This window comes from Hemitrygon akajei, chromosome 22 (genome assembly GCF_048418815.1).
Source record: "Hemitrygon akajei chromosome 22, sHemAka1.3, whole genome shotgun sequence".
Classification (NCBI taxonomy): domain Eukaryota; kingdom Metazoa; phylum Chordata; class Chondrichthyes; order Myliobatiformes; family Dasyatidae; genus Hemitrygon; species Hemitrygon akajei.
Genome location: NC_133145.1, coordinates 60,913,707 through 60,931,834, shown reverse-complemented (window position 1 = coordinate 60,931,834; position 18,128 = coordinate 60,913,707). Strand labels below are relative to the sequence as shown.

The window sequence follows — 18,128 nt, the reverse complement described above, 5'->3', positions numbered from 1 at the left end:
GATTGGAGCTGTGGGTGGCGACACAGTCATGGGTATACAGAGAGAAAAGGAAGGGACTTAGTACCCAACCCTGAGGGGCACCTGTGTTGAGGGTCAGAGGGACAGAGGTGAGGGAGTCCACTCTTACCACTGCCAGCAATCTGACAGGAAGTCCAGGATCCAGCTACACAAGGCAGGGTGAAGCCTGAGGTCTCTGAGCTTCTTGTCGAGCCTGGAGCGAATTATACTGTTAAATGCTGAACTGTAGTCCAAAAACAGCATTCTCACATAAGCACCCTTCTTCTCCGAATGTGTAAGGACGTATGTCAGATATAGGGAGTTAGGATCAACCAAATCTAATAAGGAGTATAAGGAATATAGCAGTACAATTAAGGAGGAAATTAGGAGGGCAAGAATGGACATAAGTATACTCCTGTCAGATAAGAAAAGAAAAATACTATGATATTTTCTAAGAGTAAAAAGGTAACCAGGGAGAGAACCAGTCCCTGTTTATGTGTAGAGCTTCGGGAGATAGGCAGTCTTAAATGAATACTTTTCATCTGCATTTACTGTGAAGATCATGGAAGCTAAAGAATTCAGTGAAGAGAAAAGTGATTGAAAAAAATCAGTATTCTGAAAGAAGAATTGTTGGTGGTGCCGAGGTGCATAAAGATAGATAAATCCCCAGGACTTGATCAAGCGTATCCTACAATGTTGTGAGAAGCAAAGGAAAAATTGCAGGGGCCCTGGTAAGATCAAACCAAGGAAATACAGGCTGCGGATCATAACATTAGTGATCGAAAATCAAAAATCATTGGAAGGGATTCTGAGAGACAGAATCAATCTGCATGTGGAAAGGCAAAGAATAATTAGGGTTAGGCAACATAGCTTTGTACCTGGCAAATCATACTGTGCAAATTTGATTGAATTTCATGAAGAGGTGACCAAGAGGTCTGAACAGGGTATGGTGGTAGACATTATCTATGTGGACTCTAGCAAAGTTCTGACAAGGTTCAGATGGTTAGACCACAAAGGATCCAGTGTAAGTTACATAACTGGAAAAAGGAGACAGAAAGTAGCAGTGGAAACTGATTTTCAGACTGGAGGCCTGTGACCAGTGGTGTACAAACAGGTTTGGTACTGCATCCACTGGTGTTTGTCATCTATATTGACCTAGATGAGAATGTAGTTTTTATTTGCTGATGACACCAAAATTAGCAATGTGGATAGAGAAGGCTGCCCAAGGCTACAATGGGATCTAGATCAACTGGGAAAATGGGGCAAGAATACAAATTAACTGAAGTGCTGTATTTCAGGAAGTTAAACCAGGACGAGACATTCACAGTAAATAACAGGGTCTGAGGAGCACAGCGAAACAGAGAGACATACGGCTTCACAGCAGTCAAGGTGGTGGTCAGGGTGTATGGAACATTTTCTTTCATTGGTCAGGCATTGAGCACAAGAGTTAGGACATCTTGTTGCAGACCTACAAGATGATGGTGAGACCACACCTGAAATATTGTGTGTGGTTAAGGTACAATACAATACGAAGGTTACAATTAAGCTAGAGAGGGTGTAAAAAAGATTCATGATATTGCCAGGACTGGAGGGCTTAAGTTACAAGGAGACTGGATAGTTTGGGACTGTTTCCCCCAGAATGAAGGAGATTGAGGGATTGCACTTTTGAGGTTTATAAAATCATGAGAGACATAGATAATGTATTGACACGACCTTTTATTTTTACTAGGTATGAGAATAAAACCAAAGGGCATAGGTTTAAAGTCAGAGGGGAAGATTAAAGGAACCCAAGAGGCAGATTTTTTTAAAACGGGGTAGTGGCCATTTTTTAAACGGGGGTACAGGGAGGGGCATGAAAATGGTTGGTACTGGTTATATTTCTTGGATTTTCTGAGTATGCCCACAAGAAAATGAATTTCAGAGCTGTATATGGTGATAAATACATATTTTGGTAATAAATTTACTTTGAACTTTATGATTCCCATTATTCCTTCCTTACTTACCAGATTCCAGCACTGGTAGCCTTTGTGTTCCTGCTCACCACCTTCCATGAGTTGTCTTCACTTTCACCCTACCCTCCCTACATCTCACTCCATCTGCCTTCACATTGTTTGTCAGTCTCTATCTATTACCTACCTGCCAATGTCTCCCATCTCCACCCCAGCTTCTCCTCTACCTAATTGAATCTGGCTTTATCCCTCTTCAGGCTCCTGCCCCACTACTGCTCTTCTCCTCTTTATACTGGCAATCTCCCCTCTCTAGTCTCAGTCCTGATAGAAACATTGACATGTTCTCTCCTTGCTTAAATATTGCTCAACCCATTGAATTCCTCCATCAAATAGTTTGTTGTTACAATTACAACATTTTAAACATTGGGATAGGTACGTGAATCAGAGCACGGGGGATACAAGCAAATGAGATTAGCTCTGGAAGTCATCTTGGTTGGCATAGATGAAAGAGCCTATTTTTATGACCCTGAGATCTTCATCAGATGTTAATATCATGTACATGAATTCACCAGACCATAATGAAACATTTATCCGTTTGTGTGTGATCTTCATCTAGCCTTCTGCAAACCCACCCTTAACTGCTGCTGTTTCTGATGCTCATTTTCCTGCAGCTCTTTCTTCAGTTGGCAGATGTTCTGCTCCAGCTCTTCGATAACAGCAGCTGCCTGTTTGATGAGGGGAGAAATGAAAATTAACAGTGAGATCAATATTCAAAATTTACAGCTGCATAATTCTAAAACTCCAAATACAGCAAAACTGAATGCAATAAACATGAATAAATAAAGACTTTACTCTAAAGGATAATTAAGGTGTTGTGAAGCAACTGTAAGAATCTTAGCAAATGGAGGCAAACAAAATATTCCAGTGGTACAATTGCAATGCTCAAGTGAAGTCATAGATTTTTAAACATTAAAATCGGTAGCCTAAAAATCGCTTGGTGTCTGAAGAACAAATTGGACTGAGAAAATGCAGAGAGTCTATGGAATATTTCATTTGAGGACTGATCATTTATAGCAGATGAGGCCCAAGGCATCATCAATGTAGATTGAGCTTGGCACTTTGTGCACCAAGAAGGATTTCATTCTTTGCTTGTAGCACAAAAAAGAAAATTAGCAAATTGCTTGTAGATGGTTGGGGAAAGAGGAATGGACATCACCTCCCAGAGACAAGGGCTGATATATAAATATGATGGTCAGGTGGGTAGCCTTCATATACCTTGGCTGCTGAGAGTGCATGCTCCTGCTTTGTATTACTCAACTCTGAGTCATGTTTAATTTGCATTTGCCTTCCGGTTTTCTCATGATCCTCCAACATTTGCTGCTTTTCTTTCTGAAGAGAGTTGAATCTACAAGGAAAAGAAGCATTTTTATTTTATTATAACAATTTCAGCTTTCTTCAGGGCCCATTTTGACAGCAAGTTTATACTTAATTAATGTCAGGTTTTAAACATTTCTCTCTGGAACATTATGAAATAATATTTGATTGCCAATAGCTGTTAATAACCAGCAAGACCTTCCTTTCTAAACCACATTAACTGAAAGATTATATCAGATTCTGTGCCATAATTCTGGATATTTTACTACTTTGAAAAACAGCCATCTAAAAAATGACTTTGAATTATATGTTTATTCAAAGCAGTAAGCTATTTAAAAACTTGCTTTGCCTCTGAAGAGCCAGATGACAAAATAAACTGTGGCAAAGCACATTTAGTAATGCAGTGAATGTTTACCAAACCCTAAGGATAACACCTGGACTATTAAGATGTTATTACTATAGATTCCATAAATGAAACAATAAACTATCATGCAAATCATTAGCATCTTAAATTATATTTATATTACAGAGTGTTAAAGCATATAATGGCATATACGCATCAAATGAATACAAGAAGGGATCACAAATAATGACACCCTTATTGAAAGAGATTAGATTTCAGCTAGCATAATATGATCAGATTTTTATCCAGATATTCTTATATACAACAATCTCAGTAGTACATAAATTTCAAATGGCATTAAAATTAAGTCTATTAAAAATGTAATCACTTAATAGAAATGTTGTCACTGTTTCCAGATTACAAGATTTTAATCTGCAATAGTTTAGTGATAGGTAAATGATGCTATATTTCACAAGCCAAGAGTGAAACTAAATATTCAGCTTTTATTAACATTATTTTAAAGTCAGTTTTCATTATTTTTCATTTTTCCTTCAGAATTTCTTTAAAAATCCACTTTATAACAGCCTGGTCACTTATTCATGCAAAATATTCAAAACTAAACATGTTATTTGCCAAATGCTAATTTTGAAGCACATTATAACTAGCCTCTAGCAAATATTTAAACAGTTTTAAAGCAAATCAAAATCATAAGTGATCAAAGACTGAATGTGCAAATCCATATCGAGCCGCATTATTTCTGTGTTTGAGGAATCCAATCACATTTTTGCACCAGAATGAAAAATGCAGCCATCTTTCAAAAGAATGTTAAAGGATAAATTAAAACTGTGTTTCTCATGTTATTAAGCTCACTGAGTGCCAATTTAATTGTGCAGTCGTTATCAGGTTCCCTTTTTGTAATAACTAAATCAACATTCCAAGCTTTAGCTTTTAAATGATTCATGCATTGACTTTAAACAACTTTAGTTTCTTTAAACTTGCTCTTGAAATGGTCAACAAAAGCTTGAAATTAGCCAAGCAGCAATATTTTAACTTAATATCTGTGAAATAAAGAAAAGCAAAGGAGAAATATTATTTGTCAGAATTGACAATATTGGCATTTGGGGACCATTCTAACAACAGAATTAACAGATTCAGTGCAGAGATATTAACTCAAATTGCTACCAGGAAGTTAAAGAGCAAAATACTGACAAATGTGTACATTTTCTTTTTTACATTGATAGATGCTCAGGTACTTCAGTGCCTGGTGAGGATAGATGGGCATCTATTTAACATTTAACAGACTTCCACAGTGGAACTGGAAACTTAATTTAAAATTGACTGTTGCTGCATAGATTTCCCAGCAGTCAGATAACGGACAGTGAAAAGCATCATGTCTATCAAATCAAATCAGTGAAGATTGTGCTGAAGGCAACCCCCAAATGTTGCCACATTTCTGACCCCATCATAGCATGGCCACACCTTACTAACCTTGACTCTATCTGTTCCTATGGTCTTTGGAATGTGGGAGGAAACTGGAGCACTCAGATAAAACTCACATGGCTTCAGGGAGAAGATACAAACAGCAGCAGGAATTGAAGCGTAATCGGTGATTGCTAGCACTGTAAGGCAATTATGCTACACTACTGCGCTGCTTTAGTTACGAAGTAATTCCAGAAATGTTAAAGTGATCTGCACTTTTTACACGGCCCCATCATGGACTTGGGCCACAGCAGGTAAAATAACTTAATATTATGGAGGTTTAATGTAAAGCTTATCAAATTGGGTGCTTGAAGTTTTTAAACTCAAATAGCTTTTGAGTTAGTGTCCAAGACTGAACATGAGGAAGCATTGCATGCAGACTGTATCTCAATGGCAGAAGTTGGTTCTGTAGTGGATGTCGTGGAGCTTGCACATTCACCCTGTAGATTTGTCGGTTCCAGTTGGAGGTAAGGTATAAAACTAAAACAAGGAAGATCAAAGCTTGAACAACTTGATCAAAGCTTGACACCAGTCTGAGCTAGCATTTATTGATATATTTGATAGAATTATGGCATGCCTGTCACTCTGCAGCAGGCATAGAATGAAGAGGAATTTCTGAGGGAAGAAAAATGCAAGTAGAATTCTCCACTATCGTTCCCATTTGGCAGAGTTAATGATGTTTGTTAGATTGGATAAAGCCATATATTGTATTTGAGACTGTTCCTGCACTTTTCTAGTAATTGCTGCTCAGTGAAGATGGTGGAGATTATACAATCGGCTATTCCATCAACATGAAGCTGGAACCATAAACTTTCAAACTTAAATGGAACAATGTGATGGGTATTAAATAATGGGGAAAATATTGCTTGCGTTAAATTAGTGCAAAGAATGTTGTTAAGTACCATTTCTCTAAACAGACAGAATGAAGCTGAAGCTAAAGCTCTGACCCAGACCTCTGCCCCATAACCACTTAAATACTTCCCATGGCCATGACATTTCCAGTCAGTTTCATGCTTTAAAAGCACACACACACTGACTTAGACTGAATACTTGCATACACAAAAGACTAAATATGAGATCCTGCATATGTTAGACATCTTGAGCAACACGTTCTCAGTATTTCTTTCTTTTTGTATTTGCACAGTTCCTCCAGCATTTTGTGTGTGTAGACCAAAGGTGAGTTGGCACAGTTGCATAGAGACATGGTAATTTTCATTCAAGACTGGAGTCGAACTCAGTGGGAATTAATTTAAAGTACCTTACCCATGGAACTTCATTGTCTAGTTTCTAACTGGTTGCAAAGCAGCTGGAGCAGAACAGGCCTCAGTTTTCTGTGATTTAACGAGGGAACATGTACTCAGCTGATAAGGTTCTCACGTGCACATTATCAATCCTGGTGAGTCTGGTTAAGAACTTTTAGATATTATTCCCTTTTATGGAGTTGTGTTTGCCTTTCTTTTAAACAGATAGTGCATGCAGAAGTGACACAGCGCATTAAATCTCCAAATGCCATTCCTATTAAAAACCCATACAGTAATACAGCTGTAAACCTTCATATGTTTCTTCTCCTGCATGTGGTATCATATATTCTTGGACGTAGAGATTACACATTTTTAACTGAGGCATGCATTAGAACATTGAGGTTCAAACACTTATTAAATACAGTTAACCCATTTCAATTCACCTGTTCTAAAAGACACAACATCCTGAAGAAATGCAGCAGATCAGGCAGCATCTATGAAGGGGAATAAACAGTCGACGTTTTGGGCCAAGATCTCTCTTCATTAGTCCTTCGTAGATGTTGCATGACCTTCTGAGTTCCTTCGGCACTTCATGTGTATTATTCTAGATTTCCAGCATCTGCAGAAACTCGTATTCAAAAAGAGCTACCATCTTCCGTTAATATCCAGGCAGATAAGACTGAATAATATCAACTATGATTGTCTGCCCTATTCAACCTGCAAATCTATTCAAAATGTTCTTTTAAAATAAGTTCATTTTTGGATAGTTTTATTGGAATGTCGGTACCTTATCCACTTAATCCTGTTTTCTAGCCTATGTACTTTTTCTTTAGATTGGTCTTTGTGCTGCAGGGAGAGATCGAGAATGCATTTCACCCTACAGGTTGAGTACCCCTTATTCAAAATGCTTGGGGCCAAAAGTATTAGGGATTTTGGATTTTTTCAAATTTTGTAATATATAATGAGATAGCTTGGGATCACCATCATTTCCAACCTTGAATTTATGTGCTACCGGTAAGCAATCTTTTGTCTTACCCTTGTTCATCACACATACGTACTTACAGTAAAAGTTATTACATACCATTAAAATAATGAAAATATCATGTGTACAGGGTAACAAAAGCAGTACAACAGCCATTGGGAGAATACCTGAATTAGTTATTGAACAAGAACAAACAACAGCAGGCTTTCAGTCTCCACCTATGTTGCCATGTTTTGATTAAAAGGTTATAGTACACGGTAATTGTATTTTCCTTTTTTTCCCAGTTTTTATGGGAAGTATAAAGACAATCAGTATTGTAGACTTGTTCTGATGCTAGATTTTCATCAGCAATGCTCTAAAAATTTAATGCCTTTATGTAAGGTATAAAAACAATCAGCATCGTAGACTTGTTCTGGTGCTAATTTTCATGATCAGTAGGCGCTTTAAAATTTAATGCTGTTCCTTTTCTTAAATTTCTGCAACCAGCCTACTGAATATTCACAATTACCATCAATTTTCAGTTCATCGTGATAGATCTTTGCTTGTTTCATGATCAGCATACAGTTAAGTAGCATATGTTCACTCTGAAGATGATGATACAAGATTGAGATCTTCAATTCTGCTTTATGCAGTGTTTTTCTATCTTACATTAACTTTTTTTCATTTCATATATGAAGTCACTTCTCAGAACTATCTGTGCTGCACCTGGGAACCTTCCCGGCGTCTTGTGGAATTGTACATTAGTGACGTCATGTCAGTGCTCAAAAAAAGTTTGGATTTCAGCGGTTTTCAGATTCTGCAATTTTGGATAAGGGGTACTCAGCCTGTATTTTCTGCACACTATGTACCTTAATTTTATCTCCTGCAACTCGAGGCAAGTTGCTTGACAACGTTGCTCCAATTCTCCTTTTTCTTGAATCAGTTTCTGTCGCACTAAGGTGCTATTCTCAGCCTCCACAGTCAACTGTTGCACACGAGTCTCCAGCTCTTTCACAATACGGTTCTGCATGTGCAAAGAAATGGATGAATCTTACTCAGATTTTGCTCTCCTCCCATGGAAACATACAATTTAAATTCAAAGACTGTCTAAAAATTAATTGATTACATGGTATACCCTGCATCTTCTGACATTCCCAATCAATAAGCATATGGTTTAATAAATACATGATATACCTTCAATAGACTTAAGAAGTCAACAAGTCACAATATTCATTGCTGTTCAGATTCCTGTAGTGATAGTTCAACTCATGTTTATTTGGTGTCTAACTGAAAATTGATATACCATGATGTCTAATTCATTGGTACTACCAGAAATGTTACATCTACTTGAAGATATCACCATTTTTGTCTTGTTCACACTTGAGAGGCTTCCAGATATATTCCAGCCTGAACTTTCTTCAATGCTTTTTTTAAAATATTATTTGCAGATTGGCATACAGGTGTAACAATTGAGGCAATGCTGCATGTGAAGAAAGTATTTACATTGCAACCTATTTAAATAAAAGAACCAGAGGTTTTATGCTGGGATGGGGAACTCCGAGCTTCAATAAATTTTCCCTCTTTACAGATCAATCACAAAACATACTGATTCTAAATTTCCAACTGCAAATGCTATCAAATTGTTTGAGTGCAAACAGAACAGCCTTCTGCACATCAATGACAAAAACTCAGAACAGGAACTACATATTTGGACTACGCACCAAGTCACAAATTAGGAATAATTATTTTTAAGCAAAGATATAGAAAACCTGATAGAAATTGATTTGAAATACATAAAAGTAATATAAAACACATTTTTTTGTGTTTATTTAGTTACAGCACAAAACAGGCCCTTCCAGCTCAATGTACCCAGTTGCCCAGCAACCCACATATTTAACCCTAGCCTAATCATAGGACAATTTACAATGACCACATAACCTACTAACCGGTATGTCCATGAAATGTGGGAGGAAACCAGAGTACCCAGATTAAACCCACATGCGCAGGGGGAACACACAAACTCCTTACAGATTAGGCTGGAAGTGAACTCCAAACTCTGATGCCCCTACAACAGCATCACACTAACCACTACGCTATCGTTGCAGCATAAAAAATCTGTTTCAAACATACAATACTCAGGTTTTATAAATAATTTCTTCTGCTGGAACCATCAGATGGGTATTGTTGTTTGACACATATAAAGGAAGATTATTCAGTTTCAGATTATGTAGGAGTTCTCTAGGAAGTGGTTTGAATCCACTTTCCAGTCTATTCAGAATGTTCAACAATCATCCAGCACATGAAATGAAGCAGCAGCAATCATGTAATCCCTCAGTGGCTTCACCTTTCACTACAGTAATCTGAAAGGTACATTTATAAATTGGTAATTTCCAAAGCAATTTAATAATATTTACTTGGCAAAAATGAGGGGTTATGCCAGTTCAAAATTCTAAAGGTGATTAACCTGTAGATATACTCTGCCAAGCTCAAAATATGAAACTTTAGTCTGTGCTTTTCAATCATGCCTGGGTTATATAGCGGCACTTGCTTCTTTTTTAAAAAAATATAATTTGCGCAGAGCACACTTACACGGATATTTTCTCTACAATATTCTGTTGGTCTTTATAACATTTATGAATGGAAATTCACCCTTTCATATATATGTATGCAAAATGTATTCGCAGATCAAGCATGTGCATATAACTATGATTTAGTGATTCCATTTCATTATCTTCAGTACAGAGAACAGATTTCCACTCCAATGAGTGGAATATCCCCATAAATATCCCCATAAATTTAAATCTTTCCTCATTATCCAACTGACCACAATCACATGGGTGGTATTAGGTATAATGAAACCTTTTCTTCCACAGCGTCCTTATGTATTGAAGTTCAGATGTTTTTCTTCTTGCCTGATGCGCTAAGATCAGTACATGGATTATTATCCAAGAGACTCATTCCGCATTATAGAACTTAACAGCTTGCAATCTCTTTGCAAAAACTTCCCTCAGAAGAGGTCACTGGCCTGCAGCATTAACTGCTTCTCTTGCCACAATTTGTGTTTTCACTGTTTTTATTGCCTAGTAACAACTTTCATTTGACAATATTGTTGTGAAGACCAGGAAGTTTTGATTTCATGTGATGTTGAGTGAATTGCTGAAGCATCAGTGGTAGCATCTTTCAGTCTGATGACACTAAGCCTACTTGGCAAGATCATCAAAGATGTCATACGGTTCTGTGCAGACTGGTTATTTAGTCTATACTAGCTGAATTCATCCCCAACCTATACTAGCTGAAAATCAGAATTCTCTAGGGTATAGGCATAGTGATGATAAATGGTGGAACTAGGGAGGATGAGAAGGTTGATTTAAACACAAGGATTAGAATCTTTTATTTGGCTCTGCTGGCTTGGGAGCTAATAGTTGTCAGTGACAGTAGATAATGGACAAATGGCACTCTATATGGCTAGGATAAGATCGAGACAGCAGATCTCTGGATGGCCTCCAAATAATAAAGATTGGGTCAGGTGAAAATGTGTGAAATTGTCCAGTCAAGTTATGATAGAGGTTTCAATTTCAGATGGGAAAAGGGAGAGATGTAATATACAGAAAATAGAGCAAGGTGGACTAATGATGGATATAATTTGAACTTGTATTATCTTGGCTTCACATGAAATGTTAAGATACATTCTGCCCAGGCCTGAGAGAGTGGGAAGGAGATTGACATTGTAAACAGCTAAAACTCTTCCAACTCATCCTCAAACAGACATTTTTGAATCCAATTTAGTTCAAGCATTTATTTTGGTTGTGACATCTATTGCCATTGCTCTACAAAGTACACTTATTATCAAAGTATGTATGCAGTATCCATTTCTGAGATTCATCTTTCCACAAACAGCCATATAACAAAGAAATGCCATGGAACTCATTGACAGTAAACACCAAATATAAACAACTCACGCAAACAGCAAAAAACAAGCAAAAAATACACAGAATATTAAACCACCGATTCCTTGAAACAGTCTAGGAATATTCAGTTTAGTTCAGTTCAGTGTTGTGACATTTGTTGACTGCAGGTCGCTGAGCCAGTCTGCTCTGATCAAAATCATGCAAAATAGTAAAACAAAAGGAGTAACCAGAAACACATCATAATGTGAACGGCAGAGTTCTTTAAAAATAAGCCCAATCAACAAACCATGCTGATCAAATGTTGCCCAAGATCCAAGACTCCTGCACCTTCCTCTGGTAGCAGTGAGCGAGAAGGAGAGGGAGACTGGTCAAATGTGGGCAGATGGCGCTAAACACACGCTTGCCTTACACTCTCATCCTTGTTGATTTCAATCTTGCTTAAAGTTTTAATCAGCAAGTTGGTTGAGAACTGGAGCCAATCATGGGTTCACACTCTGCCATTCTCTGTGATCAGGGACAAAAGGATGTGACTGCTAGTGAGGCCGGTAGTGGGATCCAAGACACGGTGCTGGAGAAGCCTCAGCTCTTGTGCTTGTCCAACAGATCTGAGATTCTTACTTCTGGTATGGATGAGAGTCGGGGCTGTAGGAAGGATGAGTAACCTAAATGTGGCACCATAGTTCAGGAAGCCATTCAAGGTGGGGGAAAGAAGAGAAATGTAGTGGTAATTGGGGATAGTATAAGCAGGGGAGTAGACAAAGTTCTCTGTTGCAGGGATAGAGCATCCTGAAAGCTGTGTTGCCTGCCTGATGCCCGGGTTCAGGACTTCTTATCTAACCTGCAGAAGAATGTGCAGTGGGAGGAGAAAGATCCAGTTGTTGTGGTCTATGTGAGTACCAATGACATAGGCAGAATGTGGAAAGAAGTTCTGCTGAGGGAATTTGAGCAGCTAGGGACTAAATTAAAAAGCAGAACCAAAAAAGTGTTAATTTCTGGATTACTACCTGAGCCACATGCAAATTGGCATAGGGTCAAGAAGATTAGAGAGTTAAATGCAAGGCTCAAGGATTGGTGTGGGAGAAATGGGGTTGATTTCTTGGGAAATTGACACCAGTATTGGGGAAGGAGGGAGCTGTACCATTGGGACGGGCTCCACCTGAACCATGATGGGACCTGGATCCTAGCGAATCACATAACTAGGGCTGTGGATAGGGCTTTAAGCTAAATAGTAGTGAGGTGGGTTCAACAGATAGGAGTAGTATGGATAAAGTAAAAGAGAAAAGTGTGGATAAAGATAAAGAAAAAGCAAAAGAGAAAAAAGAGAAAAGTAAGAGTGGAGTAAAGAACAGTCAAGTGCAAAATAGAAAAAAATTACAAGATTTTAAAAACACAATGAGTGTAAGGGCACTTTATCTGAATGCCCATAGTATTCAAAATAAGGATAGTGAACTTGTGGTACAAATCACTAAAAAGGAGTATGATTTAGTGGCCATTACAGAAACATGGTTGCAGGGTGGAGAGGATTGGGAACTAAATTTCAAAGGATATCAAGTAAATCAGAAAGATGGGCAGGAAGATAAGGGAGGTGGAGTAGAGATCTTAATTAAGGATGATATCAGGGTGATAGTGAGAGATGACAGAAGATCTAAGGAGCAGAATGTTGAATCCATCTGCGTAGAGATTAAGAATAGTAAAGGGAAAAAAATCACTGGTGGGTTGTCTATTGGCCACTGAATACTAACATTACAGTGGCATAGGTAATGAACAGATAAATATCTGGGGCACGTAAGAATGGAACAGCAGCTACCATGGGGGACTTTCACTTGCACATAGATTGGGTGAATCAAGATGGTCAAGGCAGTCTTGAGGAGGATTTCATAGAATGCATCCGTGATGGCTTTCTTGAACAGCATGTCACTGAACCTACAAAGGAACTTGAAATCTTAGATCTGGTCTTGTGCAATGAGACATCTAAATTTAGAGATCTTGTAGTTAGGAATCCTCTTTTGCTAAGAGTGATCACAGCATGATTGAGTTTCTCATACAAATGAAGGGTGCAATAGTTCAATCAAAAACCACCGTATTTATGCTTAAACAATGGAAACTACAATGGGGTGAAGTAGGATTTGGCTAGTGTAGACTGGGAACACAGGCTATATGGTGGGACGATTGAAGAACAGTGGAAGACTTTCAAAGAGATTTTTCATGGTGCTCAACAAAAGTATATTCCAGTTAAAAGCAGGGACAGTATGAGTAGGGAGAACCAGCCTTGGAAATAAAAGAAGGCATCAAACAAAAAGCTTGTGTGTACAAAGCCACCAAGAGCAGTGGGAAACTGGAAGATTGGGAAAACTTTAAAAGGCAACAAAGAACCACTAAGCAAACAATAAAGAAAGAAAAGATAGATTATGAAAATAAACTAACACAAAATATAAAAACAGATAGTAACAGCTTTTATGATTATATAAAGTAGAAAATGGTGGTTAAAGTGAATGTAGGTCCCTTGGAGGACAAGAAGGGGTAATTGATATTGGGTAATGAGGAAATGGTAGAGGCTTTGAATGACCATGTTGTTTCAGTCTTCAGGGTGGACGAAATGTCTAACATGCCAAAGAGAGATGTTATGGATGCGATGGGAAGTGAGGACCTCAATACAATAGCTATCACTAAAGAAGTAGTGTTGAGCAAACTTGTGGGTCTGAAGGTAGATAAATCCCCTGGTCCGAATGGAATGCATCCTGGGGTACTGAAAGAAATAGCATAAGTTATAGTAGAAGCTTTGTTGATAATTTACCAAAATTCTCTGGACTCTGGGCAGGTCCCGGAGGACTGGAAGACGGTGAATATCTTGCCACTGTTCAAATAAGGATGTAGGCAAAAGGCAGGTAACTATAGGCCAGTTAGTTTAACATCTATAGCTCGGAAAATGCTTGAAGCTTTCATTAAAGAAGAAATAGCAAGGCATCTGGAAAGAAATGGATCCCTCGGGCAGACATAGCATGGATTCAGCAAAGGCAGGTCCTGTCTGACAAACTGACTGGAATTCTTTGAGGATATAATGAGTGCAGTGGAGAGGGGGAACAGATGGACATTATTTACTTGGATTTTCAAAAGGCGTTTGATAACGGGCCACATAAAAGAGTTGGGGGTAATAATATTAAAATAGATAGAGGATTGGTTAACTAATAAAAAGCAGAGAGTTGGGATATCAGTGGTGAGCGGTGTGCCCCAGGGGTTGGTGCTGGGCCTGCAACTCTACACAATATACACGATATGAGTCCTGACGAAGGGTCTCGGCCCGAAACGTCGACTGTGCTTCTTCCTATAGATGCTCCCTGGCCTGCTGTGTTCCACCAGCATTTTGTGTGTGTTGCTTGAATTTCCAGCATCTGCAGATTTCCTCGTGTTTACAACATACATTACTGACCTGGAAGAGGGGACCGAGTGTAGTGTATCTAAGTTTGTGGATGAGATTAAATTCAGTGGAAAAGCAAATTGTGCAGAAGACACGGAGATTCTGGAGAGAGATATAGATAGGTTAAGTGAGTGGGCAAGGGCCCGGCAGAAGGAATACAATGTTGCTAAATCAGAATCAGAATCAGAATCAGGTTTATTATCACCGGCAGGTGACATGAAATTTGTTAACTTAGCAGCAGCAGATCAATGCAATACGTAATCTATCAGTGGGAGAAAAATAATAATAATAATAATAAATGAAACAAAACATAATAATAAATAAACAAGTAAATCAATTAAGTATATTGAATAGATTATTAAAAAATGTGCAAAAACAGAAATATTAAAAAAGTGAGGTAGTATCGAAAGCTTCAAAGTCTATTTAGGAATCGGATGGCAGAGGGGAAGAAGCAGTTCCTGAATCGGTGAGTGAGTGCCTTCAGGTTGCTGTATCTCCTACCTATGGTAATAGTGAGAAAAGGGCATGCCCTGGGTGCTGGAGGTCCTTAATAATGGACGCTGCCTTTCTGAGACACCGCTCCCTGAAGATGTCCTGGGTACTTTGCAGGCTAGTGCCCAAGATGATGCTGACTAGATGTACAACCCTCTGCAGCTTCTTTCAGTCCTGTGCAGTAGCCCCTCCATACTAGACAGTAATGCAGCCTGTCAGAATACTCTCCACAGTACAACTATAGTAGTTTTTGAGTGTATTTGTTGACATGCCAAATCGCTTCAAACTCCTAATGAAGTATAGCTGCTGTCTTGCCTTCTTTATGACTACATCAATATGTTGGGACCAGGTTAGATCCTCAGAGATCTTGACACCCAGGAACTTGAAGCTACTCACTCTCTCTTCTGATCCCTCTATGAGGATTGGTACGTGTTCCATCATCTTACCCTTCCTGAAGTCCACAATCAGCTCTTTTGTCTTACTGACGTTGAGTGCCAGTTGTTGCTGTGGTACCTTTCCACTAGTTGGCATATCTCACTCCTGTATGTCCTCTCATCACCACTTGAGGTTCTACCAACAATGGTTGTATCATCAGCAAATTTGTAGATGGTATTTGAGCTATGCCTAGCTACACAGTCATGTGTATACAAAGAGTAGAGCAGTGGGCTAAGCACACACCCCTGAGGGGCGCCAGTGTTGATCGTCAGCAAAGAGAATACGTTATCACCAATATGCACAGACTGTGGTCTTCCAGTTAGGAAATAAAGGATCAAATTACAGAGGGAGGTACAGAGGCCCAGGTTCTGCAACTTTTCAATCAGGATTGTGGGAATGATGGTATTATATTCTGAGCTATAGTCGATGAACAGCATCCTAACATAGGTGTACGTGTTGTCTAGGTGTTCATCCAGTTTGGAAAGAAAAATGAAAGCAGATTATTATCTGAATGGTGAAAAATTGCAGCAAGCTGCTGTGCAGAGGAATTTGGGAGTGCTTGTTCATGAACCATAAAAGGTTGGTTTGCAGGCTATCAATGGAATATTAGTCTTCATTGCTGGAGGAATTGAATTTAAGAACAGAGACGTTATGCCAACCGTATAGGGTACTGGTGAGACCGCACCTGCAGTACTGTGTGCAGTTCTGGTCTCCCTATTTGAAGAAGGATATGCTGGCTTTGGAGGTGGTGCAGAGGAAGTTCACCAGGTTGATTCCAGAGATGAGAGGGTTAAACTATGAAGGGAGGTTGAGTCACCTGGGACTGTACTCGCTGGAATTCAGATTGAGAGAAGATCTTATAGAAACATATAAAATTATGAAAGGGATAGATAAGATAGAGGCAGGAAAATTGTTTCCACTGGTAGATGAGACTAGAACTAGAGGACATATCCTCAAGGTTCAGGAAAGTAGGTATAGGACAGAGATGAGGAGGAACTGTTTTTCCCAGAGAGTGGTGAATCTGTGGAATTCTCTGACCAATAAAGCAGTGCAGGCTACCTCAGTAAATATAGTTAAGACAAGGATGGATATTTTTACATGGCAGGGGAATTAAGGGTTATGGGGAAAAGGCAGGTAGGTGGAGACAAGTCCATGGCTAGATCAGCTATGAACTTACTGAATGGTGGAGCAAGCTCAACGAGCTTGATGGCTTACTCCTGCTCCTATTTCTTATGTTCTTATGCTTAACCTCACTCTGAACCACGCCAAATTTCCCTGGAGACAGTAAAAGTGCCAGATTGCTCAGTCAGTCCAAAAATACATCATCAAAATGTAAATTAAAGGCTCCAATCGCACCCAGATTAGTAGCAGAAGTATATTTAAAAGAAGGAAAAGAAGTAGTTTTGTGAACTGTCTGCTGGATGTCACTGTTAAGTTGCGTTGGGCGCTGGCACCATCTTCCCAAATGCAAGTTGTTCAGAAAATGCAATAGTAAACATACAAAATAAATGCAATGAAATTATTATTTGCAATGTTTACACTTCAGAAAGTGAATTATTCATCTCTGAACTGTTTTATGTGATGCAACATTTTCTATTAGAGAATAACCTGTCAAAACACAGAACTAAAAAAAACAATCTCTTGACTATATTTTTCAAATCCAAATGTAATCTCACAGTTATTCAACCTCAGTGTTGTTTCAGGGTAAAAGCAATCATCAAACATTTTATATACAGGAGACTGGGCAACAGATAAGAGAAGAAAGATACCACAATTGTGAGCACTAAGATAAATGCAGAGGTATATAAAAATATCTATTAACAGAAACAGCTGATACGACAGCTCAGCACTGGGAATGGCCCCCACAGATGTAGAAAGATTACTGAATAGACACTAGCTTGACCATGACATGAAAACCATACCAAACACTTACTACATTTAAGAAAACCAGAAAATGCCAGAAATACTCAGCTGGTCAAGCAGTATCTGTGGAAAGAGAAAGAGTTAACATTTCAAGACAAATACCTTTAGTCAGAACTGCGGGAAAAAACTTTAACAAAAAACATTAACTTTGTTTCCAAAAATGCAAGCTGACGTGCTGCATATTTCCAGCACTGTCTTGGATTTGTTTTGGATTTCAAGCATCAGCATTTTTATTGAATATCACTCATTGCATATACATATGAGATTATGGTGAAATATTGACATTTCAACCATTGTCATCATTAAATGCCTCATGGAAAGAATAACAGCTTTCTTCTGCTTCAAATGTGTTTGAATGATTTTCAAAGCACCAGCTTTTCTCTCTTCACCTTCTTGGAAAAGATAAGGAGCTTGAATGCCTAGACAACCAGAATTATGAATAGCTTCTTCTCCACTGCTAACAGACTTCTCAACCAATCATCTCTTTCCTGGTAGTGTTGCCAAGCTCACAAACCCTATTGCCACTTTAGCATTTCTTTTTGCATTACTTCAGTTTGCACCTCTAAACTTAGCATGAGCAAGGGATCTCATTGCATTCTGTTGTTTGTGAC

At 38.6% G+C, this 18,128-nt stretch overlaps 1 protein-coding gene across 2 annotated transcripts in view; it reads right to left on the bottom strand.

Annotated features, from left to right (window-relative positions):
- The window catches only part of cep112 (centrosomal protein 112), a 531,702-nt gene that overhangs the window by 301,832 nt on the left and 211,742 nt on the right, over nucleotides 1-18,128 (bottom strand). For both annotated transcript variants that reach the window (XM_073026401.1, XM_073026402.1), the window contains exons 13-15: nucleotides 8,214-8,368; nucleotides 3,222-3,351; nucleotides 2,579-2,671 (exon numbers count right to left, since the gene is read on the bottom strand). In XM_073026401.1, the coding sequence (XP_072882502.1) occupies nucleotides 2,579-2,671; nucleotides 3,222-3,351; nucleotides 8,214-8,368 (378 nt within the window). The remainder of the gene's footprint in view (nucleotides 1-2,578; nucleotides 2,672-3,221; nucleotides 3,352-8,213; nucleotides 8,369-18,128) is intronic.